The sequence below is a fragment of the Microtus pennsylvanicus genome, chromosome 20 (genome assembly GCF_037038515.1).
Source record: "Microtus pennsylvanicus isolate mMicPen1 chromosome 20, mMicPen1.hap1, whole genome shotgun sequence".
Lineage (NCBI taxonomy): Eukaryota > Metazoa > Chordata > Mammalia > Rodentia > Cricetidae > Microtus > Microtus pennsylvanicus.
Window position 1 is genome coordinate 37491125 of NC_134598.1, and position 22463 is coordinate 37513587.

The 22463-nt window shown below is 44.3% G+C and overlaps 2 protein-coding genes across 3 annotated transcripts in view; both read left to right on the forward strand.

Moving 5' to 3' along the window:
- Tcp11l2 (t-complex 11 like 2) overlaps positions 1-2151 on the forward strand; it is a 30958-nt gene extending 28807 nt beyond the window's left edge. For both annotated transcript variants that reach the window (XM_075953995.1, XM_075953994.1), the window contains exon 10: positions 1341-2151. In XM_075953995.1, coding sequence (XP_075810110.1) covers positions 1341-1585 — 245 coding nt within the window. In that variant the 3' untranslated portion in view covers positions 1586-2151. The remainder of the gene's footprint in view (positions 1-1340) is intronic.
- A 2698-nt stretch (positions 2152-4849) lies between these two features.
- Polr3b (RNA polymerase III subunit B) overlaps positions 4850-22463 on the forward strand; it is a 106949-nt gene continuing 89335 nt past the window's right edge. The window contains exons 1-9 of the mRNA XM_075954157.1: positions 4850-5034; positions 8189-8221; positions 8430-8486; positions 8570-8634; positions 13207-13282; positions 14162-14262; positions 16186-16277; positions 19211-19328; positions 22238-22346. Coding sequence (XP_075810272.1) covers positions 4963-5034; positions 8189-8221; positions 8430-8486; positions 8570-8634; positions 13207-13282; positions 14162-14262; positions 16186-16277; positions 19211-19328; positions 22238-22346 — 723 coding nt within the window. The 5' untranslated portion in view covers positions 4850-4962. The remainder of the gene's footprint in view (positions 5035-8188; positions 8222-8429; positions 8487-8569; positions 8635-13206; positions 13283-14161; positions 14263-16185; positions 16278-19210; positions 19329-22237; positions 22347-22463) is intronic.

Here is a 22463-nt window from a genome sequence, read left to right on the forward strand (position 1 = left end):
TTGTCTCCAAAGGTGGGAAAAAGTCTGATTTCATGTCATAACTGTTGTCCTCAGTGGACGGTGTTATTAGCAAACATTCTTAGGTTTGAGGGTTTGGTCTCCAAAGCTGGGGAGAGCCGTTAGGGCTGCACACTGGTAGTCGGTCTGGCTGGCATTACTGTCCAATGTGACTGTAGCCCAATCACTGCATGCACTTGCTTGTATCCGGTGGTCACCAAGAGATGCAGGGGGGCAGGCAAGGGAGGTGACTGATGCAGTGCTGTGGAGCAGCCCTTCCGCAGCCTCCTGTGCAGAGGGCATGGGCAATAATTACGAGGGCAGGGCGCTTTGCACAGTACGGTTTGAACTATGCCAGAGCAATAGGCATGGGCTTCGCTGTCTCTGGGAAACCCAGTTGTGTGGACCAACTTCCTCTGTGTTGTGTTGAAATCCCAAGTGAGCTGGGTTTCTAGATTTTTTTCTTATAGAACCAAAAATTTGGATTTCAGCATGGAATCCCCGATTTTAAAATGCTTCTATAAAAACAAACCAAACCCTAAACAAATATGACGCTTGCTGCATTGATAGTGCCAGCTTCAGTGATGGTGGTGGATGTTGGTCATTTGATTTTCGTAAAAATATTTTACCACACAGTCAGGCAGTGATGGCTCGTACTTTTAATCCCAGCACTTGGGAGGCAGAGACAGGTGGATCTCTGAGTTCGAGGCCAGCCTGGTCTACAGTGTGAATTCCAGGACAGGCTCCAAAGCTACAGAGAAACCCTGTCTAGAAAAACCAAGAAAAAAATTGTACCTCACAAAAGCACTTAGTTTTTTCTGATCAACCGTTTCTCGCTATATATAAGTCATCCTAATACTCTATAGACTGAGTTTTATCTACTTATTTCTCACAAGACTGTAGGTCAACTGAGTAGTTATTTGGCCTTCTCCAACTCATTCATGTTTCTGTGGCTTAAGCTGGTAGCACTGTTGATCTCGGCCGGACTCTTATCAGAAGCTTGAGAGGTGGCTCTCTGGAGTGCCCTCCCATAGATCTCTCCTGCAGTCTTGCCCAGCAGTTTCAGCCTTACTCACATGGCTGATGGTAGGCAGAGTGGAATCAGTCATGCATCTTGAAGCTTAGGCATGCATCTAGCATCCTGGCATTTCTGTAACATTGTGTGTTAGCAAAAACAGGTGATGAAGCCAGTTCAGATAGAGGATGAAGAAATACTCTGCATCCTTAATGGAGGAACTGCAGTGCCACTTGAGTACAGGCAGGGGTAAATGGGAGTCTTACTGTTATTATTAAAGATTATGTACTTAATGGAACAGGTAAAGATACCGTTGTTTTTCCTTTAGACAAACGGATCCAGGTGTACATGAGAAGCCTGCTCTGTCTTTCAAGCACTCATAAGAGCCTGCCTCCTGTGCCACTGGGCCTTGATGTCATTCAGCAGGAGCTGGAAGTGCTTGGCTGTCAATTCACAAACATCGTGAATCTCAACAAACAGGTGTATGGGCCAATCTATGCAAATATATTCCGAAAGCTGCTCTTGAGGGATGAAGCTGTGGGGAAGACGGACGCTTCACTGCCAAACAACTGATGTGAAGCTGACGCTGGAGAAGAGATGGAAGTCAGCCCTTGGCGCACTGTCCTGTCCTCATTTCTACCAACGGCACATATCCAGTGCTGTCCCCAGAGCAGTGTTGGACTGAACCTGTGTAGTCTGGTAACGTCGGCATCACAGAAGGGCCACATAGCCATAGACTCTTTTGTGTATCGTTTCCAAGTTAAGGCAGACAGGTTTAATGAAGAAAAGTAATTTTTAATGACTTACACCACCTATATAATACTGGTGTTTTCTTACACATTTATACTATTTCTATGTGGCTCGTTCACTCAACCTAAAAGGAGTTGTTTTTGTTTATATACTTGATTATACTGCAGTTGCCTGCAGGAATACAATGTGCAAACATTTAAAAAGTATATTGAAAATGAAGGGCATTCTGCTTTTTTTTTTGTTAAGTGGCAAAATAAATTTGTGTCTCGAGTCTGGATTTAGCCAAGTCCATTTATTAGGATTTTATTTGGTTTTCACGTAAATGTTTGTTCCTACTTTTGAGGCTTTCATAACATGAATGTTCTGTAATAAAAACTTTATTAAGCAGCTGACATGGTCCTCTTTCCATTCTTTTACTGCTGAAACATGTATTGCTCATGCTAATTATATCTTAAAATGCTGAAAATGATTTCAGGACAATCAGGAAGTTTTCTAACTTCCCTTGGGCTCTCAGAATGGAATACTGAGCATTTGTTTGTTTCTTTTTCTTGCTTTGTTTTTTCTTTTTAGACAGAGTGTCACTCCGTAGCCTTGGCTGGCCTGGAATTGAATATGTATACAGACTGGCTTTGGGTTTACAGAGGTCTGGGATTAAAGCTGCCCTGGGCTCTTGTATTAGCTCTGCCAGGCTGTGCTGCTCCTCAGAGCCTTCCACCCATGGCATCGCTTTGTTCCCTCAGTTAACGAGCTCCTCAGGAGCATCCATGGGTATCACGTCAGCAGCAGAAATACTAAAACTGACCCATAGATTAGCGTAGCCCCTACACGAGGAGGATGTGAGAATTCCTGAGGTGCCCTACACTGTCAAAGTACAGTAGGCCAGATTTAATAAATCCCGTATCTTCCCCTCTCATACAGAATGTGTCTACAGTGAAGATAGGGAAGGAGGACGATTTAACGAATCAAAGAGGAAGGGAACTGTGGGAGGAGGGCGTGGAGAATGACGGAATAATGAGAACATGTGATCAAAGTATAATACATACCTGGAAAATGTTATAATGAGCCAGGTGTGGTGGTTCAATCTGTATAGTTCTAGCAGTCAGCAGGCCAGGCGAAGGATCCCAAATTCAAAGCTAGCCTACACTATAGAAACTGTCTTAAATTCATAATGAGACCATTATTTAGTATAATTAATATATATTAAAAAATAATTTTGAGTTTTTTTTTTTTTGAGACAAGTTTCTCTGGCTATCCTGGAACTACCTCTGTAGACCAGGCTGGCCTCAAAATCAAGAGATCTACCTGCTTCTGCCGCATTTGCCACCAACACTCAGCTAAATAATAAATTTTTAAACACTCCAATGAAAAAGTTGTGAACAATTAATAGGGGCTATAAAATAAATGTGATTCATGCTAGTGAAGATCGCTGACCTCTCCCGTGGGAAGGATAATTCTTAGGCTAAGGCCTAAAAGACACTGAGGATTAACGGTCCAAGAACCAACAGTGTTGGAGTGGACACAGTAGACTCTGGCTGAGCAGTGAGTGCCATGGTTAAAAGTTGCAATAAATCCAGAAAACAACAGATAAGAACGAAGTGATGGAAGCAAAACAAAGGTGGAACGTTTCTTGGGTGCCATGGTCTAGTTTCCTTTTCCTTTTTTGTCCTGAAGGGGATAAAAATAATCGCTGAATGTTTGCAATGGGAGAAGGTCACACACAAGATAGCTCTTGCAGCAAAAATTCCTGTTGGTGGTGATACCAGTCTTGTGTGTGTGGTGTGTGTACCCACATGCTCACAGAAACACATGTTATCGACAGTAAAAACACCTGGGAACAAGTGGTGAAGGAACTGAATGAATAGAGTTCCTCACAGAACCAGCTTGGTTTGAAGAGTCAGTCTTGGAAAACATGGAGGCTAAGTGTGGATCACCACGCATCCAGCCACACTCATAAAGCTGCTGCTGCTTGGCCTCACTGGAGTCCCTGATTCCAACACTCACCCCGCTGTGGTGGGGGTGAAACAAGGGAGTGGTTGACTCTTATTTCTGGGCCCCCACTACATTCCTGTTCTTGTTCTAACATTCTCCACTTGCTGTTCCGAAAGAAGTAGAATGGGACCGAGATCACAAGATCCAAATTCGAATCCACCCCTGCAATTCCATTGCTACGTAAGTTCGAGCTATGTTTAAATCTTCACGAAGCAACTACTAACCTTGTCTTTCCTTCACACTGCTTGTCTCCCTCATACTGTAGCATAATGTAGCCACCTTGCATTACTTGCATCTGTAATTGATGAGGTCCTAAATCTCTTTCAAGCTTCAAGGGCTTTTAGTGTCTTGAGGAATGATTGCTAAGTGGTTAACTACACAGGAACAAAATTTGTCATTTCTCATCAGAACCATGGCTCATTAGGCCCCAAATTGTCATTGGCAGAAAAACTCAAGGGTATACAGAAGGCTGTAGAGGTTGTCCTTGATGTCAGCTTCAAAGGCTAGTGACAAAATACACATTCTTGATAGGGAGGAGTGTGCTTCCTTTGTATTTATTTATTTTTCATTCACCTACCCGTTAAAGCCGGCCAATCTTTTCACGCTAAACTTTGGCGGGAGTAATTTAACGGGAGATGCTGCATCTCCGAGTTTAACACTATCTTGTCAGGATTTATTCTCACTACTGTGCATTTCTCCCCAGCCTACTATGGTCATTCTGAGGGCGGTTGATGGCTGTCCGTTACACGCACACCATCGACTATTTTACCAATCACTTACTAGCCACGGTAAACAGTTCTTCCTACGCAGCGCAAACAGCTTTAGAAGGAGTTAAATGAAGTCTTTGCTTCAGGGGTTCATGTTGTGGCCACTGTCTATGATTCATGATTCTTCGGATGAGTTATACAGTTAGAACTCCTGTATTTTGCCGTGCTCAATCATTTTGGGGAATGGGCAGTAAACCTGCCTGTTAGGAGATCTAGGATTAACCAGAAGAAACCTCAGAACTACACCAGGAGGAGCCGTTTCCCACATCCGGCTCGGTCACTTCCGGGCTCCGGAACCAGGCGGAACCTTTCCGCGGCGCCTCCGATAACAAGCGCCGCGGGGACACTTTAGGACGACGCACACCAGCCTCCGCGTGCCGTTTGCTTGGAGCAGCAGAGGCGGATGTGAACGTTCTGTCGACTTCTTCCTTCACCGTGAGCGGGATGGACGTACTGGCGGAGGAGTTCGGGAGCCTGACCCCGGAGCAGCTGGCGGCGCCGATCCCGACGGTTGAGGTAAGCGCGGTGCTGGCAGGCGGCGGAAGAGGCTGGAGGCGACCGGGGAGGCGTTGCCGGGAGAGCCTTGGTGCTGACGGGGGCGGGCCCTAGGCTTGTGCGCATGCTCAGAGCAGCGCGCGTGCGAGTCTTAAGCGTTCTGGAGCTCGCGTGTTGGGGTAGCCCGAACGGAATTCTCTGCAGCGTCCCGGGTTTAGAAGCTCAGCGGACGCCTCGCGGGTGGAGCATTTCTAGTGCTGAGGTGCACTGGGAAGAACTGGTCTGCCATCCCGTTCTTCCATGGGGAACCAATATCATGGCGTCCCGCAGCCGCTGCGGTGCTCCCAGTAAATGTGAATCCCACGCTGTCATCGTGTTCCTTTTAGCCCAGAGTTTCTTTGGACTGCAGACATTTTTAACTGCCTGAATATTTCCCCCAAGTTTTGATCTTGTATTTTCTCACTGGCCCCTATAACCTTTTTAAATCAGATTCTAAAGAGTTAAAGAATAATTGCTTTGTAGTGCAGTTACGGGCATGATTAAATCCATTCTGAGATGGAGGTACATACAGTGTTTCTGAGCCTCGAAATCTTTTTTTTTTTTTTTTTGGATTTTTCGAGACAGGGTTTCTCTGTGGTTTTGGTTCCTGTCCTGGAACTAGCTCTTGTAGACCAGGCTGGCCTCCAACTCACAGAGATCCGCCTGTCTCTGCCTCCCAAGTGCTGGGATTAAAGGCGTGCGCCACCACTGCCCGGAGCCTCGAAATTTTTGGCATGGAATGGGGGGATTAGGATTGAAGATGGTCAGGGGAGAAATCCAGACAGAGGAAATATAAGTTAGAAAGTTGGATAGTAAATAGCCAGCTAAAAGGAAATGACATTTTCATTTAATTCAGCACATTAAAATATTACTCTAATAAGTACTGCAGAAGTCACGCGGTAGACACAGATACTGTAGGAAGGGGTCAGTGCCTTCCTGTGGAAGTCATATGATGGAGAATTTATTCTACAATTGGGAATGAGAAAAAAAAAACCAAGAAAGTAGATGCATACAAGAGACAAAGTCTCACAGCAGGTAGAATAAGCAATGGTGGGAAAGAAGCTGCAGGAATAGCCTTGACCAGAAGTGAGAGCCTTTGATATATCTTCTGTGTTCAGAAGTATCACCCTGACATCTGTCCCTGAGTGTGTCTGCCCAAATTCCCCTTTATTATGTGGGCACCAGTCATATTGAATTAGAGTTCACCTTCTGGCAATTTCTGAACTGTCTACATTTTCCAGGGTCCTGTAGGCCAGGTCACATAAATGTCAGCAAAGGAATTTAATTCAAGCTGTAATTGTTTGCTCTTTTTCTGTTTAATCAGATATAGTGCAATTTAATATTACACAGATATTGAGTGTTTGTTGCTTTGGTTTTGATACTTGCACCCAATACATGCTTTATTAGGACATTTCCTTCACTTTAAAAGTTTCTCTTCCAATCTTTTCAGCTCCCTTCCTCCCCCCAAAGAAAGCAAAACAAAAACCATTCTTGCTTTCTATTACCAGAGGCTGGCTTGCCTGCTTTCTGGGGCCTCCCCACATCCTCATTTTTAGATGTTAGAAATTCTCTCTCTCTCTCTCTCTCTCTCTCTCTCTCTTTCTCTCCAGTTTTTGAGATACAGTCTCACTATGCATTCCTGGCTGCCATACAACTTAGTATGTAGACCAGGCTGGCCTCAAACTCACAAAGATCTGCCCATCTCTGCCTCCCAAATGCTAGGATTAAAGGGTATATCCCTGCACGAGGCTTTTGATCTCATTTTGTGCAATTTTTTTCCATTGCTCCTTAGGTAATTTCATCGTCCCTTGGTCTTAATAACTATTGCCTAATTTACACTGTTTGTAAGTTCCAGGCATCTGCTGCCCATTTGACATTCCTCTCTGAATGTCTGATTGGAATCTCAGACTAAGCCTGCACCAACCAAACTCCCAGCACCCCCAAACCCTGAAAACCTGCTGCTCCTACACACGTCCCCAGCACCCCAAACCTGAAGACCTGCTGCTCCTACACACATCCTCAGCACCCCAAACCTGAAGACCTGCTGCTCCTACACACGTCCCCAGCACCCCAAACCTGAAGACCTGCTGCTCCTACACACGTCCCCAGCACCCCAAACCTGAAGACCTGCTGCTCCTACACACGTCCCCAGCACCCCAAACCTGAAGACCTGCTGCTCCTACACACGTCCCCAGCACCCCAAACCTGAAGACCTGCTGCTCCTACACACGTCCCCAGCACCCCAAACCTGAAGACCTGCTGCTCCTACACACGTCCCCAGCACTCATCTGTGCTGGCCCAGTTCCTCTCCCTCCTCAGACCAGAAACCCTGCTTTTCATTTTACCTTCACTTTTTCTCAGGGAGCCGTGTAGTCTCTTGTCAAATCTCACTGACTTTGCTCCAGATCATGCCTCCGAGCTAACAATTTCTCATTTTCTGGTTGTCCTGTTATCAGCCTGGGTTCCTGCAGTCAGCCAGTTAGCGCAGTGACCTTCCTGCTGCCTGCCTTGCTCATCGGCACTCAGCATCCAGAATGATCTAGTTAAGAGGCACAGAGCTATCACGTGACCCTTCCACTCAGAACTTTCTAGTGGCTCTCAGGTCCCTGAAGTTAAAGCCAATCTTTACTTGCCACAAAGCGCCCATTGTCCGGGGCCTTTCCTTAGGAGCTGAGAAGAGTGAAAAGAGGCTGCCATGTTATGTAGTGGCAGAGGCCAGTCATACAGCTTAAGAGCGGAGGAGTCCTTCAGTGCAGGAGCAGACACCCGCGTGAGCTGACCCCTGAGTCCTGGGGGGCTGGACTTGAAAAGAACTCTGGTTCTCTTACCACGCTCAGACAGACTACAAGCCTTACTCAGATGTGCGATGAGAATAAACGTGAGAAGTGTTTGGGATCTTGTCATCAAGAAAAGGCTGTAGTATATGTAGTATATGTACCATATGTACCTGTGGTACATGGGGGCGTGTTTATGTGCGTATGCACATGTATAAACATTCTTACAGTAGCACTTACATGATAAAATTTCCCCCTTTTGCTTTTCTTCCAGTGTACTGTGGTAAACTTAGTGTATCAAAATAATTGTGTTTTGTAGTTACTGCTGCAGAATTCTCATGGTCTTATTGTTTGGTCCACAGGAAAAATGGAGGCTGCTTCCAGCATTTTTAAAGGTAATTATTTGTTTGATTTTAATAATAATTGGTTATTTATAACACAATAAGTCTCTAGATGGTCCTTTCAATTTTTTTGTAACTAAATGCATTTATTATTCTTTCTCGTACTTGTATTTGAGAAACTTTGGTTCCTGTGGCCAGTGTGACAAATGTCACCTGTGCATTATTGCCATCCTTCATCCTTTCTTTATTCTTCCGTGTTTAGGTGAAAGGCCTTGTGAAGCAGCATATAGACTCCTTTAACTACTTCATTAATGTGGAGGTAAGCATCGGATTCCAACTGGACGTGAATTGAGGACCAGTTGGAAGTCGGAGTTCTGTCCCTAACCTTGACTTCTGCTGCAGATAAAGAAGATAATGAAAGCCAATGAGAAGGTTACGAGCGACGCTGACCCCATGTGGTACTTAAAGTAAGAAACCAGCTCCTCTTACGTTTATTCTGATTGCTTTTGTTTTTGTTTTCCAAGACAGGGTCTCTCTGTAGTTTTGGAGCCTGTCCTGGAACTAGCTCCTGTAGACCAGGCTGGTCTCTAACTCACCGAGATCCACCCGCCTCTGCCTCCCAAGTGCTGGGATTAAAGGTGTGCGCCACCACCTCCCAGCTCTGATTGTTTTCTAAATACTGGCGTGGCTGTACTTGCTGTCACATCTCTTGTACAGCTGTTATTTTACCCATTCAGTAAACTAATTGTCAACTGCTCACATTTAGCTTTTAATTGATTGTAAATAGAATTTTAATTGAAAAGTTACTAAGTAGTTCTTCTAAGCTGGCCTTTCTTTTGATGAGTTATAGATATAGAAAAATCATTGAAAAAAAGAAAAAGTTCTTAGTATTCTTTGCACAACCTGTGTTACTTCCCTGTCTGTGATCAGACCCCAGTCCTCAGAACCAGGGAGTTAATTTATGGAGTGCCGCCTGCTGAAGTATAGACCTGACCTGGTGTTTTCCCATTCACCCCGTTTCTTGTAGCAGAATCAGTCCCTGTCCCTCTGTTAGGCTGCCTTTCTGTTGTTAATCCCACCACACAAGAGTAAAGACCCAAATTCTTTGGTCAAATTATGCAAGCTTTATTTTCTGTCATATGAGGCTCTCTCCCTTAAGTGGGGTTTGAGAAAATAGCATCGAACATAGGAGAAAGAGAAGAAAGTGGGGTTCATGTAACCCCCAAAACTGCAAGACTGGGAGACTTTCAAGGGTTGGTGGATTTCCAGATGAATTTTGGTTACCTAGGCATTTAACTGAACATTTCAGAATTATTTCACAGAATTAATCAGGATGGAGGTTAGGGCATAGAGTATAGAACATGTCAAATTCCAGGAAATGGGTCAAGACCTGGTCAGATCCAAGTTTTTCAAAAAGACAGGGATGAACTTACTTTGGCCTGTAATAAGATGGTTTTTTATCATAAGACTGAGTCAGGATGTTCCAGATCCTCCACTATATTTAGGTGTGAGTTTGTGTATAGCTGAGCGCAAGTGCCCTTGGAGGCCAGAGAGGACTTCAGATCTCCTGGGGCACCATTCCTGGGGTGGTGCTGGGGACCCAACTTCAGGTCCTCTTCAAGGGCCCTTGAATTGCCAAGGCTCCTGTTCAAGGCTGCGATTGTGTTTGTTGGTCTCCAGAATCTGATAGTCTTCGGTCTTGCCTGGTGGTTCTTGGCCATGACACTTATGACAGAGGAGTCTGACAGTGAAGGAGAACCCAAATAAAATAGTCCCCCCCACACTAGCTCTGAATAGGGTATACTATACAGATCACAGTCCTCTGCACAAATGAGGAACAGGAACCAAACCCAACATCTAGGAGAGCGAGAGAGAGCGAGAGAGAGAGAGAGAGCACACACACAAAGTGCACACCTTTTCAGTACCCAAGGTCACACACAACCTGGTCCAGCCTCTCAAAGGCCATTGGCTGAAGGAGGTTCCCCAGCATGAGGAAATTTTGCAAAGGGTCCTTCTGAGTATTTGGACCTAACTCATGATTAGTTTAAGTTACACACTTTAAGCCATGTTTCTGCCATTTTTTCAGAGGATACAATTGCCAACGTCCTTTGTGGCTGGCGATTTTAACACTGTTTTCTTAGTTAATGTGGTGTCTGTCTTTCAGAATTCTCTGTTGTAAGAATACTATCTTTTCTCTTTATAATAACTCTCTACAGGGAGATCCTTTGGACAATGCAAATCTCAGTATTTTCACCACTAATTTATTTATTTATTTATTTTTTTGGTTTTTTCGAGACAGGGTTTCTCTGTGGTTTTGGAGCCTGTCCTGGAACTAGCTCTTGTAGACCAGGCTGGTCTCGAACTCACAGAGATCCACCTGCCTCTGCCTCCCGAGTGCTGGGATTAAAGGCGTACGCCACCACCGCCCGGCTTTCACCACTAATTTTATTTAATTCTTTAAGAAAAATTTATTGTGCCTGGGATTGAACCCCAAACTTCATGTTTACAAGACCAGTATTCTACACTGTGCTGCATACACAGCTCCTCTCTACTGATTTGATGGTTCTTATCCATACTACTACTCTGTGATAATTGTAAGTCTCTCTTTCTCCCCCCCCCCCCCGCCCCCTTTTTCTTTCCAAGAGACGGTTTCTCGCTGTAGCCCCGGCTTCCCTGGAACCCAGTCCGTAGATCAGCCTGTCCTCAAATGCTGGGATTAAAGGCGTGCACCGCCACCGCCTGTCATTCCTTCAGTTTCTAATGTTCCCATGCCCTCGTTGTGCCTTTTGTATATTATATTTTTATCAGTCCAGTGTAACATGAGGTCCTGCTTGTTGTGGTTTCTGTCCTGCCCCAAAGAATCACACAGAGTCTGCATTAGATATAAACTGATTGGCCCATTCTTCCCAGAATACTCCTGTTCTTATTACCCCACCTCTACTTCCTGTCTGGTTTTCCCACCTAGCTACCTGCCAATCAGAGTTTATTTAAAACATGATTGATAGAATACAGACAATTCTCCCGCCCCAAGTCCAGGATCACAGTTTTTAGTTTTTTCTGTTGTTTGTAAGCCAGCATTATTATTCTTTTACTTAGATTATTCTAACTTTGCCATAGGGAAATTCTTCAGCTTGATTCCATGTCCTTTCAAATGGGCTCTTGTGATATTTCAACAACCACTTTACTTTCTGGAACCATAGGCTATGCTATATATTTGTTGTGTTTTTCTTTGTCCCCATCAGGGAACCAACCATTCCTTCAAGGTGCCCTGTTCGTTTGTTAGAAGGTGCTTGTACATCTACATATGACCACTAAGGCAGACAGCATTAGCAAATAAATGTACATACACTAACACGTTCATGCACACATCTATGTCCTATTCATTTAGTTTGCATTGGAGACTTTAGACTGAGGCCCCTGATTCTTGGCTCACAGTACTCACTCATTCTAACAGTCTTCCCTTCCTTATCCTGACAGTGAGAAATGGGGCTGATAGATCTGTAGTTAATTTTTAAAAATTTCAACCTCAGGTTATATACCAGGTAACCTCACACTGAATGTCTGCAGGAATGTCCACTAACTAGAGGGCAGGCGCATACCGGACTTCCTGCCTTCAGTCTGACAGGACACTGATATGTCTGCAGGAATGTCCACTAACTAGAGGACAGTCGTATACCGGACTTCCTGCCTTCAGCCTGACAGGACACAAGGAAACTGCTGTTTCCTAAGGACGCTGTTCTTTCTTCCCATTTCAGAGCAGTTATATTATTCCTTGGTAATTCAGTAAGATTTGTGCTTGATTCTGGGTTAATTTCAACTCTGTCTTTTTGACTGCATCACAATATTGTCCTTAGAGGAGTTAGACCTGTGCCAAACAGTATCTTCAAAAGCTGTCGCTTCCTTCCTGCTTCTTTCCACCCAGTTTCCAGCTGCTTCTGGTAGTTAGAACATGACTACTTTCCCATTATCCTCCCTCCTTTTACACCAATGAGTGTATATTTTTGTCTCTTAAGTCCACCTTTTTGTTTAATTCAACAAAAACTTGAATGCTCATATAGCACAGGCAATGCCTTACACGTTGCTGTTTTCATTGGTTGTTATTTATATAGAACCAGCTCTAATATTTCTCTATTAAAACATACTTTATCTTTTTTCTCCTTTTTATTTATTCTTTGTGTCTTCTTCACCATGCATCTCCATTCATTCATTTCCCCGTCCCTTCATGTTCACCCTCTGCCCTCGCAACCTCCCTCACAAAATAAGTGAAAAAGAAAAAAAAAACTTGTCATGGAATCTGTGGTCTGACACAGTGAGTCACACAGTAAGCCCTGTTGAAAGTGTTACCTGCGTTATCTTCTGAAGGTAGACCTAGGAGAGCAGGAGGTGGCTGTGTGGATGGCGTGCTGACTTGGGTCCTAGACCCTCATGTGAAAGCTGGCTGCAGCAGCGTCTGCATCTTACCACAGCACTGGGTGTGTGAAGACAGGCTGTTCTGGAGCCTGAATGTAGTTAACTCAGCTGACTAAAATAAGGTAGGGGGACTGGAGAGATGGCTTAGCAGTTAAGAGCACCGGTTGCTCTTGCAGAGGACCTGGGTTCAGTTTCCAGCACCCACCTTGTGGTTGAGAACCCTCTTTAACTCCAGTTCCCAGGGAGCCAGTGCCCTATTCTGGCTTCTGCAGGTGCCATGCATGCACACAGTGCATTTACATGCAGACAGAATACTCAAACGCATAAAATAAAAGTAAATCTTTAAGAATACTCGAGGTGGAGGCGGTAGAAGCAGCAGCCCAGCATTAATGCCTTGTCTCCAGTGCACCTGTGCACACACATGTACATATCCGTACACCGCACACACACACTCACAGACCCATAGCATTTCCCCTCGTTTGCAAAGTTATAGGAACTATCACTTCCAGAATAAGTCAGCCATCACCTCTGTTTGTCATCCTCAGCAAGGGGTGCTTTTCAAAGACTCAGGGATCACGTGTGTATGTTCTTAAAGACATTATAATTGACGAAAGAAATTTGCCTTTCAGATATCTTAATATCTACGTTGGCCTTCCCGATGTTGAAGAAAGTTTCAATGTAACGAGACCAGTGTCCCCTCACGAGGTAATTGTGCATCTTGCCTTACCTGAACTTGTTTGTTTTGACCTGGAGTCTGCTCTGCTCTTACTGTATTCTCTTAAGATTTTTGTTTTAATTGAAGCTGGGTCCTCTGGAAGAGCAGCTGGTGCTCCTAACCTCTGAGCCATTCCTTTATCCCCACATTAAGCAAATTTTATTGGCCAGGAATAGGAAACTTAAAATTTTAAAATCTGAGCCACTGTTGGAAAAGTTTAAAGAAATTTAAACTTGACTTTCAGTGAAAGCAACAGATGAAATTTAACACAAAGAGTTGTATGGGTAATGTTCAGAGAAATTCTGTCTTGAAGCTGTAAACTGCCATATTAACATATTACTATATGCAGTGTAGTAATGTGAAGGCACTGGAGAATTCGTGTGTGCTTTCCTGTGGCTTAGCTGAAGGTATTCTTTAGCTTGTTATCACGTCAAGTTAACACACATCCCAACAATTTCTCAAATCCCCCTGATGATTTAAAAGCTGGTAGCATGGTGTGATGAGTCTTTGTGTATAGCTCTCTCTTGGGAAGGTGTTTTATGGTGTAGTTTTTATACTTTTCTTACCTATGTGATAGTTCACAATTTTGAACCATGTAACCAGCCTCATTGATTAGTCTCTATGGATGGATTTGCAAGGAGTAGTCTGATTGTTGTAACCACGTGGAAACAAACGCGTCATTTGCACCAGGTTGACGAGAAGAAAATTACCCTTCGGTTAATGTTCCGTCTTTGGACTGGCAGGACCAGGGATGTTGTACCAAAATGTAGGCCAGTACACGATGTCATCCCCTTCTTGGGGAAAGTTCAGTTTGGCGTGGGCCGTGCTCCTAGGGGGAGCAGAGGGGCAGTAACTGTGATTTGTTGCAGTGCCGTTTGAGGGACATGACGTACTCTGCCCCCATCACAGTGGACATTGAGTACACCCGAGGCAGCCAGAGGATAATCCGCAACGCCTTACCCATTGGCAGGTGAGAAGAGAAGTCGCTGTTGGAGCCACTGCCTGGAGCTCGGCTCCATCACGTGATCTTGAGCAAATTAATAAGTCTGCTTTGCCTGACTTCCTCAGGAGTGTTCCGGAAGCAGTAGCTACCTCGTGGAATTCCTTTGTGGATCCTTAGAGTAAGGGCCAGGCGGAGCTGTGGCTCTTATTAATTGTAGAACGTTTTGTAAGGCTGGGGAAATGCTTTCCTTTTCTTCGCCCGACACCAGCAGTGGGTGCTCAGTAGGTCAGTTAGGATTTCATTGGATTCTCCTGCAATGCCCTTCTTGCTGCCTCCCATATGTAGTCACCCTAGACATTGATGTGTCACAGTAGTTAGGGAAGAGTTACTGTCCCAGAAATTTGGAAATAATGGATAGCACCAGCTAGGATTTTGGAACGTGCTTTTCCTAACTAGGGACATATGTTGAGGCTTTCGTAGAAATAGTTAGGACCAGGCTGGCCTCGAACTCTCAGAGATTCACCTGCCTCTGCCTTCCGAGTACTGGGATTAAAGGTGTGCGGCGCCACCACCTGGTTTTGGTTTTCTTGAGGTAAACCTTGTGTACCTAGATTTTTTTTTTAAATTTGTTGGAGAGTGTAGCTCATTTACATCTATTGTACACACACATACAGAGACACACACACACACAGTTTACATGTGTAGAAGTAGATATTTGCATATATTTCTGTACGTGTGTTCTGGACTTGAAATCTTTCCAACTTTATGTTTTTAGTTTTTCTGCTTTGCATCACGTTGGATTAATGGGAGCTCTTTCTTTCCTACCTGCTCTGAAAGGCATGCATATCATTTCTGACTATGCTACTTTAGAAATAAACTGCAAAACTTAACAGAGTTTGAGTATAATTCTTTACTATTCTTTTAAGAAGAGTAACATCTTAGAAAACTTTGACATGGGTCAAAACCTTGACTTTTGTTATATTATGTTTCTCTTGTCTTGCTTTTTAACACATAAATTGAAAATCATCGTTGTCTTATAAAGTTACATTTCTGTGCTTTTGTTTTGCTTTTTTATTTTTTTAATTTACTATTATTTTACATGTATGGGTGTTTTGTCTACATGTATGTATGTGCACTACATGTGTGCTTTGTTCTGAAGGAGAGCAGAAGGCAGCAGGTCCCTTAGAGATGGGTGTTAACATACGCCGAGTCTTCTGGCAGTCATTAGTGCTCTTGACCACAAGCCATTATTCCAGCCCCTCGTTTTTCATGTCAGACTTTGGCTTGGTATTTATTTTCCATCTTCTGAAGATAGAAACTTTCTTCTAGAAATTTCATTAGTGAGGGTCTTACTAATTCTGCGTGACCTCCGTGTGGCACTAAGAGAACCCCCAGATGGAGGTTGTTCTCTCTTGGTCCTTCAGGCCTGTCAGTCCGCTCAGTTTCCTTTGGTAATCTGCCTGTGCTCTTGTTTTACACCCTCTCTTCCCCTTTGCTGTGTTGCGTGTTTGGGGGTGGTCCTCTATTCTGTATAGATAGTACTGTGAAGGCGTTCATACATCTCAACATCCATAGCCTTTCCCCTTTTCCCAAGTTTTTCTAGAAGTCTGAGTAGGTGCGCTTTAGACTGTCTGGCTCTCACATGGTGCTTCCACTCCTCTTTCCAGAGTCCGCCTCCTAGTCTTCCTAAAGTAAGATTCTTGACAATTTCTTCACTCAGTACTCCTCTTCTCAGCTGGGCCATTGCTGTTACCCAGCACTGTCGTAGATTTTTGTTATCTGTGCCAGAAAATATGTGTGGGAATCTTGGGTCTTCCCTGCTCTCTCGTGGAATCTCCTAACCTCTTCTAACATGGTTCCCAGAGGTGCAGGCCCCTCTGCCGTGTGTTCTCTGTGTTTTTATGCCCCCGTCTGTGCATATTAACGTTTTGTTTGTTTGACTTTAAACAGAATGCCCATCATGCTACGAAGTTCAAACTGTGTTCTGACAGGGAAAACTCCAGCAGAGTTTGCCAAATTGAACGAATGCCCGTTAGACCCAGGTATGTGTGATGGCTTGGGTGTACCCTCCCCCGCTTTCCTGCTCTGTCTGTTTTCCTGGTGTTCTGCTGTAGCCTTTCCGCCTTTTAATGAAGTTGGGAAGCTGTTCATAAAGTTCTGAAGGTTTGGCACCAGCCTTATTCTAGATTTCTAAAAATGTGCGATTCTTTGGTTAGCTTTAAATCTCAGTAGCCTAACTTCTGATTGTTGTCAGGGCTTGTTCTTCTCTTTCTGCCTTTGTTCAGTAGTTTCTTTTGATATACTTGAAATTCTAGACTCTCACAAAGTTACTGTCTAAGCTATTCTGAAAAGACCCCAGTAGCTCATTACAGTCTATGTTAAATATAGAAAAGAGAAAAATGAATTTTTTTTGCTGTTGTTTAAGCTCTTAAAATATATATTTTGGTGCTGATTTCTAGACAATTTTTGACAAAATTTCAAACAACAGAATGTAGAGGTTTTCCAAATGCCATTATGTAGGATTTAAATTGGCTGATATCTGCTTTACTTGAACTCCTTGTGTCCGGGAGGTTTTTGTTGTTGTTTCCTTATTCGGTGTTTTTAAGGAGACATGGCCTTAACTTACTATATAGCTAAGGCTGGCCTCGATCACCTGATCCTCTTGCCTCTATCTCCCAAGCCCCCAGCTTACGGGCATTTCCCACCACACCTGGTTGCTTTTAGAAAGAATTTAGTAAGAATCTTACTTTGCTAGACTCTAACCAAGGTTTTATAAGTTAAATGTTTTACCTTGACTTTGCTTATATTTTGCACATCAAACCTCATTCTGTCCTGAATTATGTGAAAAAATTATGTAATAACTGCCCATTACTTTTATTCAGTATGAACATTATTTTGGAAACCTAATCATGGTCTACTGTTGTTCCTGATCCGTTAGAAAAGTCGGAGCAGGTATCAGTTTCCACTGAAGATCCCAGGTCATTCCTGTGCTTAGGAGATCTAAAATTCCATCTGTTTAATACAAACGTTTTTTTTTTAATCTGTCTGGTATGCCTGCTGGCTTGGTAAAATATGTGGAAGTTATAGATGGTTTTTCTGTTACTATTGTACTCACCTTGGCCAAAAGAAGGTTGGGGGAGAAGGGGTTTATTTGGCTTACACTTCCAGGTCACAGTCTCACATTGAGGGCAGTCTGGGCAGGAGCTCAAGCAGGGTCTGAAGTAGAAACATGGAAGAATTCCCCTTTTTGCTCCTGGGCTCATGTTCCTCTACCTGTCTTCTGTAGCCCAGACCCACCTGCCTAAGGAAGATCCAGCTCTCATGGGACAGTCTGCTGAATGAAGGCAGTTCTTCATTTGAGGTTCCCTCTTTAAACAACAACAAAACTAACAAGAGACTTCAGCCCCTCATCAGCTAGACACACACACACATACACACACACACACACATATATATCACTGTTAGACCACAGCTTTTCCTTTCTGGCTTGTTCCCAGTATCTCATGTTAATAAAATAATACAAAATATACTGCAACTGTTTAAGTTCCACAGTCTTTAAAATTGCAGCGCTTTAAAGGTTCAAGTTCTCTTTAAAAATTCAAGGTCTCTTAATGCGTGGACCTCTGTAAAGCCGCAAATATATATATATATTCTTCCTTATTCCAAGGAGGACAGGGCACAGTTGTCATCAGATCAAAACACAATCCAAATCCGGCAATGTAAAGAGTTCAGTGTCTGACTTCTGAGATGCACCGATGGTCTTCCGGCTCTAGAGGTCGTGGACTACTCCGTGTCTCTGGTTCTGCCATCCGTAGCTCATAGCTTGTTAATAGGCGCAGATCAGTCTCGCTGCCCACCTGCCATGTCCTTGGTAGACATCCCACGATCCAGGCATCTCCACCAACGACCTCTCCTGGTCACTTTGGGGACTGTCACCCTTGCTCATGGTGCCAGCCCTTCTCTTCATGACTCCTTCAGTCCCGTAGTTTTGATGCTGCCAAACCACTACCACACAGAAGACTTAAATATCAAGTTCCGCTGCCAGCTTCTGGACCACAGCTTCTGTATGCTTACCTTGGGAACTTACTTCTAGATTCCTCATTAGTGATACTGGTCTCTCACTAGTCACAACTGCTTCTTAGTCCCAGATAGCCAGCCTTCATTGTCACAGTGAAACAGCTTTCCCTTCCAGAGGTTCTTAATGGAAAAATACCACACAAACAGCCCTGATAGCCTTTGCTTCCTCTGAATCTTTACAAGCCAGGCCCCATTGTCTGCCTTTTCCGTACTCTTACCTTCCAAGCGTCCACAGAACAAGTCCCCTCAACCGTCGTGGTCAGGTCCACCACAGAAACACCCGTCCTAGTTTTTCTGTCCTGTCCCGCTGCTTTGGTGAACACAGGAAAAGCCACTCGAGAGGTTTACTACTCTTCCGAGTCATAATCCCTCATTGAGAGGAGTTAGTTCAGGAGCTAAACCAGAAACCACAAGGGAACACTGTTGTTGGGCTTGCTCCTGGGCTTACGTTCCTATTTCTTAAGACTCAGGCCCTTCTGTGTAGGGAGGGGACACTGGGCTAGACCCTCTCAGATCAGCAATCCAGACAGTGCCCCGGAGACTTGCCCACCAGGCCAGAAACATGGAGGCAGTTCCTCAGCTGGGCTCCCCTCTTTCCAGCCTGTCAGCTTGACAACAAGACTAACCAGGGCAGCAGAGCAGTCAGATACACTGTGTCTTCAGGAGGTAAAACGATGTGCTGATAGGGCTGTCGGGTCACAGAACAGTGTCAGCAGCCCCTTCAAGGTCACGGCTGCTGCTGCTGAAGCAAAGGGTCTTAGGCGCCTGCTGCAGTCTGAGCCTGAGAGGCGGGCACAGGAGTTCAGAGCCAGTCTAGAATGGTATTCTGGAGACCACGGAACCTACTCACACTGGGTGCGGAAAGAGGTGCTGAGCTTTTCTTGTTCCCTTTGGGCAGGTGGCTACTTCATTGTTAAAGGAGTCGAAAAAGTTATTCTTATCCAAGAGCAGCTTTCCAAGAACAGGATCATCGTGGAGGCGGATAGGAAAGGGGCCGTTGGAGCTTCAGTTACCAGGTATGGGGAACAGATGGTGTTTTTCAAAATATTAATCATTTCAGCAATAGTGGGTGGGTGCCTTCTCATGTGGCGGGGACAGTGTTTCTTTCAATAGTAGATAGTATATTTAAAACTCATCTGTTGTATAAGTCTGTAAACACAATATTGATTTCAATGTTGGACATGAAGGTGGCATTTGGAAAGGTACTGGTTAATTTAAGTTGTGTACTTTATTTATAGCATTAAAGAAACTTAAGGAAAAAACAGAAAAGCACTTCAAGGTTTTCATATTCCTTTTTGGGCTATTTGTAAGTAAGGACTGTTTGATGTATAATATTGCATGAACTGTACATGGACTGAGCATGCTGTTGTTAGCTGCCCAGCATAGCTTTCTTCAGATGCACCTGTAGTCTGCAGCCGTAGCACATGTAGGGCGTGGGCAGCTCCTGTTCTCATGTGATCTGGAACTCGGGGTTTATGCGGGCAGGAAGAATGTAGCCTAGGTGAGGCGTCAGGGTGCTGTAGTCTCTTCTACGGCCTGTAGTCACTATACCAGAGAGTGCTGTAGTCTCTCTTCTACAGCCTGTAGTCACTATAGCAGAGAGTGCTGTAGTCTCTCTTCTACAGCCTGTAGTCACTATAGCAGAGAGTGCTGTAGTCTCTACAGCCTGTAGTCACTATAGCAGAGAGTGCTGTAGTCTCTTCTACAGCCTGGAGTCACTATAGCAGAGAGTGCTGTAGTTCTCTTCTACAGCCTGTAGTCACTATAGCAGAGAGTGCTGTAGTCTCTTCTACAGCCTGTAGTCACTATAGCAGAGAGTGCTGTAGTCTCTTCTACAGCCTGTAGTCACTATAGCAGAGAGTGCTGTAGTCTCTTCTACAGCCTGTAGTCACTATAGCAGAGAGTGCTGTAGTCTCTTCTACAGCCTGTAGTCACTATACCAGAGAATGCTGTAGTCTCTACAGCCTGTAGTCACTATAGCAGCGAGTGCTGTAGTCTCTACAGCCTGTAGTCACTATAGCAGAGAGTGCTGTAGTCTCTACAGCCTGTAGTCACTATAGCAGAGAGTGCTGTAGTCTCTTCTACAGCCTGTAGTCACTATACCAGAGAATGCTGTAGTCTCTACAGCCTGTAGTCACTATAGCAGCGAGTGCTGTAGTCTCTACAGCCTGTAGTCACTATAGCAGAGAGTGCTGTAGTCTCTACAGCCTGTAGTCACTATAGCAGAGAGTGCTGTAGTCTCTTCTACAGCCTGGAGTCACTATAGCAGAGAGTGCTGTAGTTCTCTTCTACAGCCTGTAGTCACTATAGCAGAGAGTGCTGTAGTCTCTTCTACAGCCTGTAGTCACTATAGCAGAGAGTGCTGTAGTCTCTTCTACAGCCTGTAGTCACTATAGCAGAGAGTGCTGTAGTCTCTTCTACAGCCTGTAGTCACTATACCAGAGAATGCTGTAGTCTCTACAGCCTGTAGTCACTATAGCAGCGAGTGCTGTAGTCTCTACAGCCTGTAGTCACTATAGCAGAGAGTGCTGTAGTCTCTTCTACAGCCTGTAGTCACTATAGCAGAGAGTGCTGTAGTCTCTTCTACAGCCTGTAGTCACTATAGCAGAGAGTGCTGTAGGCTTCTTTCCAATCGAGAGGCAGCTGACAGTAATGGCCACGTCCTGCTTATCCAAGACTTAAGAGGAACCACTCAGTTTCTGTGGTATATTATGCAGTTTTTTTTTGTTTGTTTGTTTTGTTTTTTCAAGACAGGGTTTCTCTGTAGCTTTGGTTCCTGTCCTGGAACTCGGTCTTGTAGACCAGGCTGTCCTTGAACTCACAGAGATCCAACTGTCTTTGCCTCCCAGTGCTGGGATTAAAGTCGTGCTCCACCACCTCCCACCTTCACTTTATATTATGTGTTTTAATTCAGGATAAATGATACTGTCTGTTTCATAGCTAAGCTCGGGTCTCTTGACTGTGAGAGTCCTTAGCACCCTTCCCTTTCAACTCCACAGAGTTTTAGAGCCAGAGCATTCTGGATTTAATCCTGAAGGTGTTTTCTGCACGTGGCGCCGCAGTGGGGAGTCAAGTAGCTTCTCTAAGTCTGAGTTTCCTCAGACGTGATTCCTTAGAGGGAGCTCTCAGCACGTATGGTCAAGTCTCAGTTTCCTCAGACGTGATTCCTTAGAGGGAGCTCTCAGCACGTATGGTCATGTGGAGATTCGAACTCGTGTGTGCCACATGAGAGCAGTGTAGTAGGCAGCCAGTGTGTGCTACTGTTACGGCTGCACAGAGCTTTTGCAATGTTTGGGAGTCTGTTAGGATTCTCCTTCCTGAGACACCCACAGAAGGAGCTAAATGAGGGCTTTTCACTGTGTACTGATATTGTGGGCAACTCTTTTGGATTACTAATTTTAAAATTCATTTTTTAGAATATGCTCTGCCACATTTTGAAATTTTTCTCTTCAAAAAAAAATCAGTCATTAATATATGTCCTACATTGGATCAAAGTAATTCAGGTAGAATAAAAATGACGTAAGTTAGAAGCTGGGCACTGTGGCACACAGCTGTAACCTTTGCTCTGAGGAGGTGGAAGGAGGAGCAGGAGTTCGAGATCGTCCTTACATAGCAAGTGCAGGCCAGCCTGGACACAAGACTCTTCCTCACGAACCAGCCAGCAGCACACAGGGGAAGGGAAGGGGAATTAGGTCAAAGGGTGAAAGGCACTCCTTCATCACAATATTTCCACCATAGTCTTGAAGGTGGAGAAACAGTTGTAGTGTTTTTAAGTGTTCACAGAAGTGGCAGGAACTTGTGTAACTTTGAAAGCCAATTAACTAGGGATGATTTTGCTTGTTGAACAGCTGAACACACAGGGTACTGATCTTTGCTATTGGAGTTCCTGCATAGGGATGCAGTTTAACTGCCCGTGTTTCCTCAGCTCTACCCACGAGAAGAAGAGCAGAACCAACATGGCTGTGAAGCAAGGGCGGTTTTATCTGAGGCACAACACCTTGTCTGAAGACATACCCATCGTCATCATATTCAAGGTAAGGCTGCCACTCTCTTTCCGAACACTGAAAGAATTTCTATCAAAATTAAATTATTATGATGGTGAAAAATTAAAATTTTTTTATCACATTTTATTTGTTTTTGTGAACATGTGT